This window comes from Brachionichthys hirsutus, chromosome 2, assembly GCF_040956055.1.
Source record: "Brachionichthys hirsutus isolate HB-005 chromosome 2, CSIRO-AGI_Bhir_v1, whole genome shotgun sequence".
Lineage (NCBI taxonomy): Eukaryota > Metazoa > Chordata > Actinopteri > Lophiiformes > Brachionichthyidae > Brachionichthys > Brachionichthys hirsutus.
Window position 1 is genome coordinate 12,161,204 of NC_090898.1, and position 18,212 is coordinate 12,179,415.

The 18,212-nt window shown below is 44.4% G+C and overlaps 1 protein-coding gene across 1 annotated transcript in view; it reads left to right on the plus strand.

Moving 5' to 3' along the window:
- The window catches only part of plxnd1 (plexin D1), a 51,505-nt gene that overhangs the window by 23,177 nt on the left and 10,116 nt on the right, over positions 1 to 18,212 (plus strand). Inside the window, exons 13-23 of the mRNA XM_068746238.1 lie at positions 1,747 to 1,892; positions 5,820 to 5,925; positions 7,222 to 7,361; positions 7,514 to 7,693; positions 8,018 to 8,102; positions 8,861 to 9,130; positions 11,542 to 11,691; positions 14,551 to 14,665; positions 15,116 to 15,223; positions 16,602 to 16,714; positions 17,728 to 17,832. Coding sequence (XP_068602339.1) covers positions 1,747 to 1,892; positions 5,820 to 5,925; positions 7,222 to 7,361; positions 7,514 to 7,693; positions 8,018 to 8,102; positions 8,861 to 9,130; positions 11,542 to 11,691; positions 14,551 to 14,665; positions 15,116 to 15,223; positions 16,602 to 16,714; positions 17,728 to 17,832 — 1,518 coding nt within the window. The remainder of the gene's footprint in view (positions 1 to 1,746; positions 1,893 to 5,819; positions 5,926 to 7,221; positions 7,362 to 7,513; positions 7,694 to 8,017; positions 8,103 to 8,860; positions 9,131 to 11,541; positions 11,692 to 14,550; positions 14,666 to 15,115; positions 15,224 to 16,601; positions 16,715 to 17,727; positions 17,833 to 18,212) is intronic.

An 18,212-nucleotide genomic window follows, 5' to 3' on the forward strand; every position in this document is an offset into this window, starting at 1 on the left:
GGAACGCGAGAACAGAGGATTCCGGGTGAGACGTAAATGTTTTCTGAGAGGATGGACAGAGAGAGGGCGGAGAATGGTACAGCATAGTGAGGAACCTTTTCCTGTTTTTGTCCTCGTGTCCTTCTTGATTAGCGCGATGCTAAAGAAACGGGGTGAGGATGTGAAGATGAAAGCCGTGGCCTCATTGTGCCCCATTCAAAGTAGAAATGGACTTTATCAGCCGGGTCGTTTATCTCATACAGGCTGCATATCAGCATGCGTAATACATGCGGAATTTCCTTGAGGTGAATTCAAGTTTTCGGAATAATTTACGCTCCGGATATGTTTAATAGCCATCCAGCGTGCCTGGATGCCATTTGGTGCAGCGACACAATCACGCCGCCCGATCTCTCCCGAGGCCTGGCGGAGTTTGTGCCGTAAATCAGGACTTGTAAGAGGTGTAAATGAGCGGCATGCCAGCTGACGTTGATGTCAATGCTCAACGGCACCACAGAGACACGCGAGGTGCTGCAAGACGCACGGTGATCATAAATAACTCTGCTCACTGCTCAGCCCCGAAGAGAAGCTTGCTTAATATAGCCGCAAAAACATTTGCATTATTTCCTGTGGCGTTGATCACACAGGAATACTGTAAGCAGCGGCTTGATTTCCAACAGCTTGCTTTCACAAGATATTAAAAGCAATAAACTCTGTCTTTATTTAACTGCCCCCCCACCCTCCTCCTCCTCCTCCTCCCATTTTAGCAGGGAAATATATGATTTGTTTTTCTGTGCTGTCACTCTTGTGAGCTTCACATTTTCTTAATGCGGCGCCAACTCTCACCGCCTCACCCAGACCAAACAGAAGTGCTGTTTTCATTCTTAGACTCAGTTTCTGATAGCGCTGGAGCCGGGCTAATAACACAGAGGTGGGGGGGGGGTCACACTGACCTTAGCTCGGCCAGGGAGGGGTCAGTCTGGAAAGCCTGTGAGCCGCGGCGTGAGCTACGCCACACTGGTAATATGGTGGGAAGATTGCTCGCGTCTTAGCGGCGAGCGATGCGATCTCTGAAGCTGTGTCTCCACAGCCATCGAGGAGGCGACGGCCTCTCCTTTTCTTTCTGCTGCCCCCTGAGTGGACAGTTAAAGGTCCAGACATGAGGGCTGACATGAAGCATCCAATTATGCCTCTGAACAACAGCAGAAATGGGACTGTGTCACATAGCAGGCACAGGAAAACAGATGAAAGGAGTAGCACTGTGTATTAATTCCCCTGTTCACTCTCTCAGCACTCAATTCCATAAATTGCCTCCCCACTCATCCACCTTTCTGCTGTGATCTCCAGCCCCTTCTCTCTCTCTCTCTCTCTCTCTCTCTTGTGGGATGTGAAGGGGGCTCTTAGCCTGCGCTTTATTTGCATGTGCTGTGGAGGATTAGCGGCTGAAGAGTCTGAGCCTGGCACAGTTAAGAGTCTGCTTTGTGTGTTACACACCTAAATTGTGTGTCTATTATATTAGGCCTCAGTCTCCAGCAGAAGAGCACTTACAAGGGCCACTTGTCCTTATCGCTCAGCGAGACAGGCTCCACGTCAACATCCGAGATGGCATCCCTTTTTTTTCATATTTCTGTCCCGTTCATTATCATCCGTCATTAAGTGTAATATTTTTAGAGGGGTAATCTACTTATGAGCTCTAATTTATTGCATGTATTACAAGGGTTCTGGGCCCTTTCCTTCTCCCTGTTCATTACTCCACTGTGTCTTTGTCAGGTCTTTCCCCTGAGGGGTCCTGTGGAAGGAGGCACCCTGCTGACAGTACAAGGCAGGAACCTGGGCCGGCGGGCCGGAGGAGTAAAGGTTTCTATCGGAGATGTGTCATGCATTCTCCTGCCTGAGCTTTACACCGTCTCTGTGGAGTAAGTGCTACAACGTTAGTATTGCAGCAACACTAAACTCGCTCATGTAAGCTGATATCAAGCGAGACTGAATGTTGATTTTCATTATCTTTTACTTATTAAATTCCATTTTATATTATCTCCTATCGAGATCACTCTGTACAATGAGTTCTACTTGATTTATTACATTCAGGGGGGTCGATGGCTCTGGCTGTCACTCAAATGATATGCAATAAAAAAAAACAGGAAATAATGAAGGGCTCTCTTTTTATAATAATCATAATATGGACACTGATTAATTGCTATAATTAATTCAAAATGAACACCACTTCTTTATTGTATATGTGAGAAATGTTTGTTGTGTCTAGTATATTGTGGCTTCAGAAAGAACTGCAGTGGCATATATACCGGTAATACATTTAAACCGCGTGAGGAAGTGTCAGTTGGTGCTGAAGACTGGCTTTCAACATGGAATGTTGATGTTTGCGCGAGTCGTCGGCGTCGCCAACAATAAAATGTCATACGTGTGAGAAAACCCACGTATTTAAACTGAAATTGAATAATTTGTACAAAATGTAAGTATGACAATTAGCTCTGGAGGACAGCTGAATCATGAGCGGATCAGACTTTATTACGTTGCTATTACCACACTAATATGTACATGCAAATTGCCACAAGACATCCAATCTTTCATGTCACATCTAATCTTGGGCCGCATATGAAAGTGGTTTGTCCCACATTAAGGCCAACAATCGGAAATGAATGGCTTTAGCCTGGTGATGTGAACAAAGCGTTCCAAAAATGTTGTTTAATGTTAGTTCCATTCAGTTACCTAACTTTCTCTCACAAATAAATATCTAGTAGAACCAATGTCCTCCAACAATCACACAATAAAACACAAACCTTCCCGACATGGTTTCGTTTTCGTATATTCATGAGGCTAATTCTCACAAATATTATTATGCAGCACAGTTCTCATTTTAAATGATTAAATGTCGCTGTTCCTTTGTAGCTCAGGGACCATCACATGGTCACCATGGAGACAGCAGGACCCTGCTTTGACACAACTATAACAGAGCCCATTGAAAGTCAGCAACTCTCCACTCACATCCAAACTTCCATTCAGTATCTGTGATGCGCCTTGAATGGAACTGTTTATCTGGTCTTGCTCCACTGAAGCCTATCATTGTATTAAGACCGGTTTGAGGGTGGGCCGGGGGGAGGGGGGGGGGGTCTTACCTGTCACTGCAGCTGCCTGACATATTCCTTAAAAACCAGGCATCAAAAACAGCAAATCACATTTCATTCCCGGGGTGTTCTCATCTCATCGTCATCTCCCATTGGCTCTTGGGCCTGGCTGTTACCCGCACCAGTCCATCTGACAACATCAGTACATTTGATTTGCACGCAAATTATTGTTTTTAATTTGTTTATCTAGCCTTTATTTAGCCAGGTAAGTTAATTGAGACCTGGTTCTCATTTATAATAATGACCTGGACCTGTTGCACGTTTTTGGCAGTGGGAGGAAGCCGGAGAACCCAGAGACCACCAACGCAGACACAGGGAGAACACGCAAACGCCTCACAGAAAGCATGTAAGGCAACAGGGCTATCCACTGTGCCACCATGCTGCATACATTATATTTATATATCATTTATATCCTGCTGGGGACTCCTACGGATTTGACTGAATTTGATCTCATATTAACATAGATCTTATTCAATATAAATATGTAACAATTATTTACCTTTATAATAAACCTTTTGGAAGCCCAAAATATAAATCCATTAACACGCTACTCATGAAGGTGCAGTTGTGAGGAGTGTTTAAAATTACCCTCCTCCTCAAAACTATTCTCAGAAGATCCAAAATTCAAATGCGCTCTTGCAGAAATGCCATACACACACACACCTGCACATGAGATCTCATTTACAAGGGCTGTTGAACCAGGTGTCAGAGGTGAAAGTTCACATCTGCGTGTCAAAAGTAAAACATGCAGCACTGCAGAGACCGTACGCCTCTCAGTCAGTGTCAACACTTTAATTCAAGGTGCAGTCGGTCTCACACACCTCATTTACTGGAGCAACGCTCTGGGTTTCTGCCTCCATGCTGCCCCCGCCATCATTTCAATATGAGGCTCGTCCATTTAGCCAGTCGGTGGATGCTTGCGTCCAAACACAGAACTTGTTGATCCTGATTGTTCAGCCAAGGGAAATGAGCAGAGATCTTCAAGACGAGCCAAAATATCAGCCTCCAAAAACCATAATATCTGAGCGAGGTCAGTCTGGGCTCTCTCCTTTGACTTAGCGCTCGCTAAGATGGTTCAAACTATTTACTTTTGTGATGCTTTTTGATGATTCATAAAAAAAATTACAAGTATTTTTAAGAATAGAATAGAAATACTTTATATATTTATAAGACCTGGGAAATGATTTAATTACAGAAGTCATCAGTCATAACAATTTAAAAAATAATGGTCTATAAAGAAAAAGAATAATTGAAGAATAGCTAAAAGCTACGCTAAAACGCCACCTCTTTTCTTTTATCTGTTTAAACGATCTAAGCTGCATTCTGTGTGTGTGTTGTTGCGTTTATCTCAGTAAACCCCGACATGCTACAGGCTGATTTTATACCTTTGTCTGTAGCCCTCGGGGAACATTGGTTTTATGTCATTTGAGAGAAAATAAACCGCATCTTCATTGTTCAGCAGCAGATATCATGTAATGCGATGTATTGTCGAGATAGCAGCTTGATTCCTAGCCTGCAATCAGCTCAGCCTGAAGCAAACCCGTCTTATTTCCCTTTGCCTTCAATCGGGGGAATAATCACGTTTCGTTTCATTTGTTCTATTTCGTCAGAGGATTTGGTCTGATGATTTCTCATCAAAAGGCTTGCACCTCTGCCCCCATGCTCCCGCTGCTGCACTTGTGATTAACGAGGAGAGATACGGGCCCTGCCTTTGACAAATCAGTGGTACTTTATTATATTTTAGAATATTCTGAAAGAGCTGTGCAGCACCTGGCTAAACAAACCAACAGGGGACCAAGCTGGAGGGGGGGGGGGGGCAGCTGCATGAGGTAATAAAGGTTAGCCTACACCCCAGTATATTTATCCCCAGGACAGTAGCTCCCACTGCTTCAGTACAAGACTGTCATTAATATGAGGCGTCCCTGAGAGGGTGATCTGATGATACAAGGCTTAATCACAGCCAGGAGTGAGAGAACAAGACTCAGCCCCCCCCTCCCCCCCCCCCCTTAATCTCACTTAGACAGCGGATCTGGAGCTGAGGAGCTGTGAACTTTACACCTGATATCTCCTGGCTTTGTTGGATTCTATTTGTAAATGTAATAACTGCCATTCTTCATGTTTAATTATGAGCCTTTGTTTCGCTGTCATGATCAAAATATCTTTCCCATCCGTGTATCTTTTATACATTGTGTATACGAATAAAATTATGAAATATTGTTATTTTCTAACAATATTCACACAAATATTTACTATGTACTATGTGGCGGCACAGTGGCGTAGTGGTTAGCGCTATCGCCTCACGGTAAGAAGGTACCAGGTTCCAATCCTGTCTGTGCAGAGTTTGCATGTTCTCCCCGTGTCCGCGTGGGTTGTCTCCGGGTTCTCCGGTTTCCTCCCACCTCCAGTTGACTCCAAATTGTCCACAGTGTATGAGTGTGTGCGCGCGTGAGCGGTTGTCTGTCTCCGTGTGGCCCCGCAATGTGCTGGCGATGCGACCGAGGTGTACCCTGCCTCTCGCCCATAGCATGCTGGGATAGCATCCAGCAACTCCCGTGACTCGCAAAGCAGAAAAGTGGAAGGAAATGGATTGATTATCGATTATTATTATTTTTGGGGGGGTGTTTATTTATTTATTTTTATTTGAAGTGTCACCGATGATGGTTTGAAAACTAAAAAGTAATGCTCTTTTAAATTCTCCAGGCTGGTGTGCATCACTGGGCGGGCTGCACATGACAGGACGGACATTGTCCATGTGGACGTGGATCAGAGCGGGACGGGGGCGTCAAAGGAGACATTCTCATATTTAGTGAGTATTCTCCAGACTTTTGCCCTTCTGCTGATCTTTGCTTTCTTTTCTGTCTCTTCCCTGCACACATTCGTCTTCTTCTTCTTCGCGCTCTTGTTCCTTATTATCCACTGGGAAATCCTCCCCAAGTGTGTTGAGCGTTAGCAGATGCGTTTTATGGTTCTGAGGAATTCAGTGTGTGGGAATCTTCAAACATTCATCTGTGCTCCAACTAAGCGCCATTGTCATCATGCGCTTGCCGCCAGCAAAAACAAGTATGGCGATTGTTGGAACGTCCCATCGCTCTTGCTCCGATTTCAGACAGCTAGCCATAGCCAGCATTGTGTTAATGGACCTCAACCCACAAAAGCAGCCCATTGGATTAGAGCATTTAGCAAATGGAAATACCCGTGCAAGCCCTTTGTATTTCTTTGCTTGCTAGTGAATCATCCCACAGGGAAATTGTCCAGATCTCGAATCCCTCCACGATACATGAGGATGAAGAAAATCTAGAAAAATAAACACGATGCTGGGCTGTTTATGGAACTCCTCTGGCTTGCTTATCAGACGCCAGGATGCTTCATGTGAGAGGGGCTTTTTCTTAACTGTAGTGTGGTCTGGGAAAATTGTGGGAGAAAGGGAAAATAGTTCTGGAGCCAGGATGCGTGTCTCTACTGCATCTCCTTCCTTGAGTCTTTAGACGGAAACATCTGCCCTCTTACACCCACTCCGATATACAAACGCACAATGGGCCTCCTCCACTCCTCCACTTCCTCCAGGAAGTGAATCCTGTCAGTAAGGATGGGAGGGGGGGGGGGGGGGGTGATGACAGGGATAGAAAGTTTGGAAAGAACAGGAATGCTGATGCTGGAAGCTGTCGGGCTGGATGCAGATACTCGTTTTGCCCGAGGAGCCCTTATTTCTTTATGTGTATGTATTTTCATTTACCGGTACATACCGTATATGCCTCGCCGTTTTTCCAATGCGTATGCATAAACATTATTGCCTGTTACCTGCAGTATAGCTGCCCTACAAACTTAAGGCCCAAAGGCCTGTTGGCTCCACACCACAGGCTGCCTTCACAGTTTTCTCCACTCATGCACTCCGTTAGTCAGCAGCTGTCTCAGCCGATCCGTAAAGACACGGTATTCGTACCTCAAAGGATGAGTCAAGCTTTCATTTGATGTCAAGATAACTATCACAGAACAGAAAACACAATATGAGCAGGCCCCGGCTTTTTCCGGTGACAGAATCAGATTTGAAGTCATAAATCTGATGTCTTGCTAGTCATGTGCTTCATCTCCCGTCCACAATGAGGTCCCGAAGCTGCTGTCTATGGAGCCGAGGAAGGGCTCCCGTGCCGGAGGAACCAGAGTGTCCATCAGAGGGGAACACCTGGACATCGGCTCTCAGGTCAGAGTGATGGTCAACAGCACGCTGGAATGCGTCATCACAGAGTGAGTACTGCATCTTTTCAAATGCATGCAGGTGTTATTTAAAAATCTGTCAAAGCGCAATAAATATACAGAAGCTCGCAACCTTCATATTTTAGTTTTGGCACTTGAAGGAATCACAGATGTGCGGTTTTGCTATGTTTGTCTTTTTCTAGGAAAACAGACGAAACCATTGAGTGCACCATGCCTCCAGCTTTGCAGGCACACACCAACTCAGTTGCAGTGTGTGTGGAGTTTGAAAACCTTCCTTGTCAAAGTGACGACCTTAGTGCAATGTACACCTATGAGAAGAACCCCACCATCAGCTCCATCCGCCCCAAAAACAGCTACCTGAGGTACGTAGGGTGCCGTGAATGCACCACAAGCATAAAATCTAAACGCCGGATGACAGTCTCCCTCCATCAGGGCTCTGATCTCCTCTTGGTGTGCAGCGTTTTCTCCAGATTGTGCTAAAAATGGCGCAGCTTGTGTTTGATCGGGCAGCGGCATGTCTTTGATGAAGTGTGCAGAGTTTTAAAGCAGTAAAAAACAGATTTGCATTATTATGTATTTGCTGTTTCTCTCTTGTCTTATTTGCATTCCTGCATATATTTGAGACCTGTTTTCCATAGCTGAGCTGAGACTCTCTCTCTCTGTGTGTGTGTGTGTGTGTCTCACAGCGGTGGCAGGACCATCACAGTCACAGGGCAGGGTTTCGATTTAGTGCAAAGCGCCACCATGCAAGTGCAGGGAATTGGAAAAACAGTGAGTAACTAGCTGTTGCTTCTTTTATGATGTAAGAAAATACTTTCTTTGCATAATCACGACTGTGGGGATTCATAATTAAATCTAATGAAACAAACGGGACCAGTTTGGCATGCTGGGAAACACTTTATTGGTATTATTACAGGGATGGCGAAAGTCGCTACCGGTGTCTGTCTGTTTAGTTCATCTGAAGGAAGCAGCTCCTCTGTCTCCATCCAGTAGAAACAAAAGTAAACAACACCAACCGCAGTCAGGAAGTCACTGCACGCAGCCAAAACACAGACCCGCAAGCAACCCTCAGGAAACTACATTACCATTCATAGAGTAGTCAGCGAGCCTGACAACAGGTTTCTAGGTTTTTACAGTAGTTTATTTTTTATTTTTTATAAAAAATCGACACCATCTGTAAATCAATGCATGTATTTATTATTTACTAGTATATAATACTTATTTTTTACTACTACTTATTTTAGGTATAATGGCAACAATAACAAATTACATATATTATACATTGGGAATGTTTTTGACCTTTATCAGCCAGGATATGGGCTCAGGAATATTCTTATTATTTAATTTTAGGATTTCTATTTGACAGACATCATTTCACCCTTTCCTAAAAAAAATATATTTTCTCATCCACCTCTTATCTTGAAAGCAAATAGAGAGGGAATTTCCCAACATGTTATTTTCATTCATTAGGGTAGCGGTGAATGAAAAAGGAATCTCTTTAAAGCTTCCTTGTCTTTGGTCCTTCTCAGCGCTGCACAGTCGTCTCCACCTCCGTGATCACCTGCCCATCCCACGCGTCGGGCCAGTCCCAGCACACCTCAGTGCTGTTCTTCCTAAATGAATTGCTCTACAGGGGGGACGGCCCTTCCTCCATCGACAGTGAGACTGAGGAAGAGGAGGAGTTGCCTCATAAAGCTCGCTTCCAGTTGGAATATGTGGAGGACCCTCAGTTCTTCACCGCCAACAAGGAGAAGCTGATTAAACACCATCCAGGGGAGCCGCTGACCCTCATCATCAATGTGAGTGACGCAGGAAGTTCTGATCAGTTTCCTGATAAATGACACAAAGATTTATCTGTTACTGGACCGTAATGATGCGGATTAAACGCATTTGTGCAGCAGCATCTCGCATCTGAGCAAAGAATTCAAGCCAGTCTGTCAAATCTGGCTGAACGGTTTTCAGGAATGACGCTCATACATTACATGGTTGTGATTAAGAAGTCATTGCGTCAGAATTTTTCACATTGTGTTTTTAAAAAAAAGAAAAAAGAGAAGAGATAATGAAGTTAGGGAGGCTTGAAACTTAAAATAATGAGCATTTAACCAGATCCCCCCCCCCCCCCCCCCAAAAAAAAAGTGCACATTCTCACATGTAACTTTTGTTAACAAAACAGAACCACGGCTGCACTGGCTGCTGCCGGTGCTTTGTTACAGCGGCGTTTTGAGGAGATGAATCGACCTGGCGACTAATCGATGCATCCCCGCGCCCAAGATGCTAATGTGGCTAGAAACCCGGCATTCTCACGAGCAGTCACATTTAAACATGACAATGCCATAAACAGAAAATAATGGATTTTGTCAGCTTTAAAAAAAAAAAAGCATATTCTAATCCTGCCTAGAACATGTGATGGTTCTAAAGGTTGCTTGTTTCTTGGCTCCTAAGGCCCCACCGGTAAACCGACTGCTCCCACTGTGAGCAGCAGAAAAAGCTGAATGTTGCGTTATTCATATTCATATTCCTACGAGCCAGAGGCGCATGTAAAGCACATCAAAGGTCCCGGCTGAAACATGTTGATGTCTATCGGGGCGTCTGATTGGGAGGGTTGCAGTAGTGGCTCAGTAGGATGTTCCGTGTTCCCGTGGCCCAGTGGATTGCAACCCCTGCCTGCATCACCTTTAAAGCCTGCTGTCTGTGACGTGCTAAAAAAAGCCGACAAGCACACGTGCACATGATTTAGCCTCCTCTACACGTGTTAGTGCGTATCATATGAGGCTGCAGGAATTGCCGCCTCAGTCTGTCCTACCCACACAGTGTGACTGGCCTGTTATTTTCTGGTGTCTTTGGAGAAGTGGATTCTTCTGTTGGCGAGGAGATGCAGGAGAGCGAACGCTTTTGTGTTCCTATAAAAAAACTTTAGTCAGTGCGATCCTATATTGAGAACCTGCAATGTGGGTGGATTTTGTTTTGCTTCCATCGTGTTTGGGCCTTTAGAATTCATTGTAACGGTCCAATAAGTTTTAGTGTGAACATATTGTGTTGAATATGAAGCTTTTTGCAGTGTATTTGCACTGAGCGTGTGTGTCTGAGTGTTGTATCTTGGTTCGGAAGCATTTGTTGACAGAGACTCAGGGGGTGGCATCCTGTAGTCGGGACACGATGGACCCTGAGGGTGTAAACAAAACAAGGAAGCACACTGGGGATTAAAAAAAACACACACACACGCAAACACACACTTGCTCAATTGCTGTTTGCTGCTGTTGTTGGTGCAAATTGCAGTTGCTTCCAAATTGGAGCATATTTTCATTGTTTCGTCCCTAATTTTGTCATTAATGATAATGCCAAGTTAATTGCTGACATCAAGGAATGCTGCAAAATGTAAAAAAAAAAGCAAGAAAAAAAGGGTTTTAAGTGGAAATGGTAGAAAATCATTTAAAAATTGAATTCAACGATTCACTAAATTGTTGAATAACATCCATGAGAGATTGCGAAACCTACTTCTAAGAATAATCAGAGTTATTAAAGTCAATACCGTGAACAATCGACAGCATATTCCGGTGAAGTTCGGCCAAAACGCAGGCGGCCGAAGACGACCCTGGTCTCCAGTATGACGCAAGCTCAAAAACCCAGAATTCCCAGGACGCAGTTTCACTGTGTCTTTAAAAGCGACTGTAGTCACCAAGCCATTGCTGAGATAACCATGATGTCATCACTGTGACATTGGTATTTTTCTTTCTTTAGAAAGCCCCCTTTGTTTGCTCAGAAGACAATGCACAACTGTGTGTTCGCTGTTTGACAAGCAATGAGCTTCATGTGTAAAATCAGTGGGATGTCCCTTTAATCAAACTCCAGTTGAGAAGTGACAGGCAGATCTTGAATGAAAGAAGGACGGAGCTACTAGAAGGCCGCGCAGCTCATCCTAACGAGCCCTCTGAACGTTATTTCGGGAAGAGGCAGGGATGACTGTCGGCAGGTTTGTTTGTTGAGACTTTCCTGGCGATGTGAGAGACGCAGCGGGAATGTTTGCTGCTTTCAGATGAACTCTAGCCCCAACTGGATGAGCTTTCTGCTGGCTCACTGTGTGACAGTTGTGTGTCAAGCAGCTCGTATTTTATGTGTATTCGAAAGCAAGTCTTGCACGTATGTGTTTGTTAACCCCACAGTGTCTGGCCACTGACCGGCTAACGGCTGTTTCTGTTCCAATCTGCCACAGAAAGGGCCGAACATTCTGGAGCTGCTGCCGGATGAATACTCTGTCATGATTGGTTCCTACCCCTGTAACATCAGCTTCCATAATGACCAGCTGTTCCACTGCACCATCAACGGGCTGCTGAGCTCCAGTGAGAGAGAGCTGCCTGTCACAGTAAGTGTGGAAGCATCTACAACATCACAATAAAGCACCCATTCATCCGCCAGTTGAAATGTGTCACCGGATAGTACCTGGATAATTAAAGATATTTCCCATCTGTCACCCACTAATCAACCCCAACGTTTAGTCAGAGTCCATTCGTCTGTCTCATCCGCACCCTCAGATTCGCTGAGTCGTAGGAAGCATTGAAAATGTGGGTGGAACAGAAAAAGGTAGCGTGTCATTTTGTGTTTTATTATTGAGCCATTATGATGTGGTTTTATACCTTTATGGGGAAGTCGTTGGCTTAATATCGCACGTTTAAATATATTTACAAGCGTAAAAATACAGAAATTGATTTAATTGATTGGTGGATCTTTTTAACAGACTCGTTCTATAAATGTGAAGAGCTCTTCATGCTTGCATGATTAAATTAACTCTTATCAAATCAATAATTGGAGAGGAGACGACGGGGAAACTACAGAGACGGGACCTTTCTTGTCTTTTATGAAGACTGCATCAGAACGTCCTGTTCTGTAGACAAAACACTTCAGAAGTAATGCAACATTTTACTTATTGGACGGGAACATAGCAGAACCTGACAACGCCTTCTTCACTTCTATACAGACTGACATGATGGAATAAAAGTTCTATGACCTTAAATATGTTTTTTTTTTATTGTTGGATGATGAGGCAGTGATGCAGCCCCGTGAAGGGGGCTGAGTGGAGGGAAATCTAGTGTATTTTCACCATTTGGAAATTCCAGGTTCCCTCATTAGTCTCTCTATTATCAATGACTCTTTTCATGCAGACTCTTTCTGCTCACGCCAAAGCCCACGCCTTCTGTCTGAGTGATGAACCCAACCCTGAGCCCTGGCCGTCAAAATGTAAAAAATCTCAATCGAGACATGGTTGATCGTTTCACATTCTGCAAGACGCTCTTCATTCCTCTCTCCACTTTGTTTTTTTCCATCTGTTCATGTCCAATCTGGTCTTTTTGACAGGGTTTTATTAGGAGGGGGAGCATTCATCTATATTTAAACATGCAGCCTGGCTCTGAGCAGTTTGCAGAAATAGCTCAGAAACATATGTTACTGTCTCTGACGGTTGTGTTGCGCTGCAAGAACCTTTTCCCCACTTTGACACAGAAATAGAAGGAAAGCTCTTTTACCTGAGTCCCCACATTCCACCCTCTCTCTCTCTCTCTCTCTCTCCACCTGTGACTCACCCTCATAGCTGTCCACCCATCCTGGTCCTTCTCTTGGGACGTCTGACAATAAACACAGGGGCCATAAAGCCAGGGCAAGGGTCAAATGAGATGTCATAACACAAATGGGTGAGCTGCTGGCGTGCGAGCGGTGAAGATGATTAAATTTCTTTGCCACATTTGGAAATGATCGCACATCAAACTATTTGCACGGCTTTTAGCCATTTGTGTTTCTTTGCTGTGTATCAGTCGCCAATGCATTCTTACATGGCAGCGTTTTGCTTGGTACCGGAATGGAGCTGAGATGCAGAAGTGAATGTGAGTAAGCAGAGCGAAACAGGAACATGGAACAATGGCATTTACCCCTCCATTACACCATGCAGTCCCTGGAACAGGGGCGTCTCTTACTGGCCTGTGTAAATAAGTACTCGGGCCAGAAAGAGAAAGCAGGGATTAGAAGGAAGGAATATGAAGGAGGGAAACTAGTGAGCCAATTTCCCCCTCGGAGTAAGACCAGTCTAAGAAGGATTTGGTCTGAGGATTGGAGGCTTTTTATCTGGAGCTCTTTCCTATGAAGTATGTTTGGAATGAGGAAGGAAAGGGAAAGATGTGTGGTGGAACCACAGAGACCCTGCTGACTAATCAGAAAGCAGAACATCTTTTCTTGTCACATCTAGGTTACTATGAGCCGGGTGGCTCCTGCAGCGAGAGCCCATTTTTCAAAAACCTGCAGTGTGTAATTTAGTTTCTGTGCATACACCTGTGTCCCCGAAACAAACAAAAAAAAAATCATGTGCCTGTGCATTTGTGGCATGCATGCCAGCACTTGTGTTCCCATTAATAACTGTCCATGCTGTGTACGCTGTGCGCCTTTCAAAAGTTCTTAACAGGATAATAGTAAACGTCTGTCCTCTGTCTTCTCCTAAATTACATTTTCTCTTTTATCTGATCACAATTAAGCACCTGATTGTGACAGCTGATTTCAATAGTAGACTGCTGAACTTTGAAGAAAAAAATAAGAGAAACTTTTGTTTGACTTCAAGTATCCAGGGAGGTTATTAGCAGATGCATACTGGAAGAAGTCCATGCCTTTATTCCCTCTCCCTTTGACTGCTATAATTCTCTTCACTGCCACTCACAGTAATTTTTCCAGAATGATCTCATAACTGGGTTATTTTAAATGGGCCTCCTGGACCACTGAAATCTTATCTTTATGTATTTGGCACGTTTCCATAGTTCATGTTGTCCAGTGATCGTATAACTCTCGTGTTGAAACCGTGATCTCCTATAATATAATGTGCTATATCAATGTTGTGACATGTAATGTGAGTTTAATGATATAACCCCCGAAGAAGAAAAGCTCTGTTTTCCATGTGATTTAGATGATTTTTATTGCTCTTTACACAATGATTTCAGAGTAATATTAAAATGTCGTGCATTTCTTATAAGAGATAATATTATATTTACAGTGTAACTCTTTATGGAGCAACTTATTTTTCCAGCAAATTTCACCCCTGCAAAGATACATTCCATGTTTGTATGTTGAGAAATATACTATATAAGTTATATGTCGAGCTGTACTCCGGGAGGTCAAACGTATGTTGAGAATCATTGGAGAAGAAGCGAAAATATTTCCACAGTTTCATGTGTGTTTTTTCTATTTTTAGGTAGAAGTGGGTAACTTCCATCACACCATCGCCAAAGTTCAGCTTGGTGGAAGCGAACTGGCCATTGTGGTGTCCATTGTGGTGTGCTGTGTGCTGCTGCTGCTCTGCACTGTGGGTAGGTTGTGTCTACCTGCTCACCGCGTCCTGATTAATGTGTGTCTGCTGCAGCAATGGATGCTGCAGATGTGGATCCAGATGAAAGGAATTCGGAGGTTATAGTTTCACGCGCTTACTCCATCTCTCTGTTCCCAGAGCACAAAGACCTCACTGTTCCCTTAAGTGTCTGTACTGTGTGGCCTTTGTGTTTGGGGGGGGGGGTGGGGTCATTTGTAGGGCATAAAAATTGATGCTACTGGGGATTTGAATTTGATCTCCGAAGCTCCTTTGCTTTGTATGGAATTGAAAAGTTGTTCTTTTTATTTCCACGCCATCGCGGTCAGACGCTTTCATTCACATATCTTTCACGGGCTCAGAGTTGCTCATTATGATGTAAGCTGGTATCTCGTGGATACCAGCTTACTCTGTGGAGATTTACTGTATATAAACGGCGTCTTGTTTTTCTCAGCACTCGTTGTGTACTGCACAAAGAGCCGAAGGGCGGAACGCTACTGGCAGAAAACGCTACTTCAAATGGAGGAGATGGAGTCCCAGATCAGAGAGGAAATCCGTAAAGGTGTGTTTACACAAGGACCCGCACAAGTTCTGCTGTTAGATCTATTTCGTCTGTTTATGTCGACTAACAAAAAACGAGTTTCTGGGAAGATGAAAATATTGACCGCATATATTTGTCTATTCACACAGTTTCACGGGCATACAGTGGGCATACAGAATATCTGTTTATCGTGAAGGGGAGATGGAACTTTTGACAGAATTGTGCCTAGTAAGCGTGAGCAATGTCTGACAAAATGATCAGTCACACGCATGACACACCGAGCGGCAGCATCCCCGTTGCTGTGTTTACACAGTGGGAACAAGGCCTGTGCATTTGTGTATGTGTGTCTAGTCTAGTGCATGAGAGCAAAGCCACGTGAAGGCCACTCCATGTCTGTGCTCCCAGATTTATGGTGGGGAGATAAGAGGGGATGGATATAGAAGGAGAGGGAGAGGGAGGATGGGATCGGAGCGGGAGTCAGGGCCACGGGTCTGGGAAGAAGCAGAAGTGTGGGCGGAGGAGAGGTTATTTAGTCAGAGGACGCAGATAGATCTGCGGCTGAGTTCAGGGTGAGCGTGCACAAATCGAGAGATAGCCCTGCTCAAATGAAATATGTGATAAAAGCAAAGGGAGAGGGAGTGAAGGAAGAGGGGCGATTGACATATTCCAGGTTACAGGATTCGTGTTTTGTCTGAAAAGTGAGGAAGTGGGGAGGTTTGGCACTGACTGGTGGTTTACGAGACATTGGAGCAAGCAAGGAGGATAAATAACCCGAGGAGGAGTAAAATATATTTTAAATCCCTCAGGTTTTGTATTTCACACACTATCTGGAGAAAGAAATGGCATTGTAACCCAAATACGTCTCTCATCCCACCAGGAGGAGGCTCTCCATAAAAGAATCTCCAGTGTCTCATTATCATCCCGCCCAATAAAATGGCTCTGATATTAGCATGCAGATTCCAGTCACTGTCTGGATGAGCTGATAATAGTCCTCAGCATGTTAACCTCAGCCGGCTACCCGTGTTTTGGATGAGGGGTTTGGACCGGATTTGGCTGCTCTGATTGTTGTAAATATGTGCATGCTTGTCATGCTGGACTGCACAAAATTCCATCAAGAGAGAAGAAGAGAAGAAAAAGATCAGCGGAAAGATGTTTGGAATATTTAGTATTCACCCCGGATTTGACATTAGATATGGGAAATTTATACATTTCTGTCTGATCAAATTTTTCTTCCATCAAAATAATACAGATTCTTACAAATCTCATGACAGCCTTGATTTTATTGCATTAATTTATGAGCATATTTCTGACACAAATCAGCAAAAGCTGATGCTCGAGGGACCAGAGCGAGAGGATGGTGCAAAAAGTTGATCCTTTTCTTTTTTCCTTTTCCTATCAGGCTTTGCAGAGTTGCAGACGGACATGACAGACCTGACCAAAGAGCTTAATCGCAGCCAGGGCATCCCCTTCTTGGAGTACAAACAATTTGTCACGCGCACATTCTTCCCCAAGGTGAGCAAAGCAATTCTTTCCTGTTATCTGATCTCCACCGCCACAATGACAATAGCATTTTTCTCAATGGGGCTTTAGTAAATATTTTTTTCTCTGCTTGCCCCATGTCTCATCTCCTACCGCTTATAATAGGCAGGATAAGATAAAGGAAAGAAAAAAAAAATCCCCTTGAAACCTTAAAAACACAGCAGAGGTCTAGCAAAATGTAGTTCACTTCAGTGCCCACCAGGAAACTTAATGTGTTCTCTATAGGTAAGCATTTTCTGAATGTAAATTGTGGTCGGTGGGTCCAACAATGCAGATAGACACAACTCAGCGGTTGTTGTCTTTCAACCACAGGCGTGGACATTCAAGGAGGCAGAACAATGGCAGGCACTGAGACAAGAGAAATTCCCCCCCCGAATGATGAAAACACACAACTCGCTTAACTTACACGCCCTTGCTGTTTGGCAAATGTGCGTGCTCTTGCGCAAAAGGCAGCCGCTAAACTGTTGCAGCGGACGCTGGACGTGAGGGAAGTGAGTAAGGAGAGTGTTGAAAAGCTGCACGGAGGGGCACGTAAATCACAGTGTTGCTGCTTCAGGATTGTCCCTCAGTAGTTTTCCGCTAAGACAGCAGTCACTCAACTCATGACCTATTGTGCTCTTGATTTTCCACAAGGCGCTCTGGTTCTCTTAGATTAGACGCGCACAAACACAGACCATGTCAGGCGCAGAATAAAAGCCAAATGTAGCCGTCCAAAAATGACAGACTGCGTCAAAAGACTTCCTCTTGGCAATGGGTCAGAACGTCTCTAAAGCCATTAAAGCTCATGACATTGTATGTCATGGTGTCGTGTTCCCTTTTCACGGTCAGTCGAGGCTTATTCAGGGCCTCGCAGAGAAATTCTTTCGTTTTATGCCGGGCTCAAGGCCGGCTCTCTCTGTGTTTTCCGCGTCTATCCATCTTCCTGTATTTACAACCGGAGCTGACACTTTATTACAGTTTTGTGTGTGCATTAATGTGCGTTTCAGATGTGCTCCGATTACGAGAAGAGCCTGGTGCAGCCTGCCTATGAGAACAACGGCCTCGGCCCTCGGGCGCTGCCGGAGACACACCCTTTGCTGCAGGACTGGCAGGTGAGGGGTTAAGCCATTACAGTGTTAGGTCAGGTTGTGCTTTTCCTCTGCCAGAGTTCCTAGAGTTGTGTCTTTTGTCACTCCCCCGCCTCTCAACTGGGTCACACCGGAGCTTATTAGGCTTTCACAGTCGGCGTGTTATTGGTGAGGAACAGAGAAAATTGGGCATTTTTGCCTTTGTGCGCTTGTTCTAACGTTTGCACGGTGCATATCAGTGAAAGGCACACTGGCGTTTTGTATACTAATGCATGTCATTCAGTGGTTTCTATTGAGTTAGACACAACAAACGTGTTCAGCTTGGCCACACTTCCCACTCGCTCACAGACGACCAGACAGTATGATTTTCAGCAAAAACACATTTCTGGTTGTTTTGTGTGTAA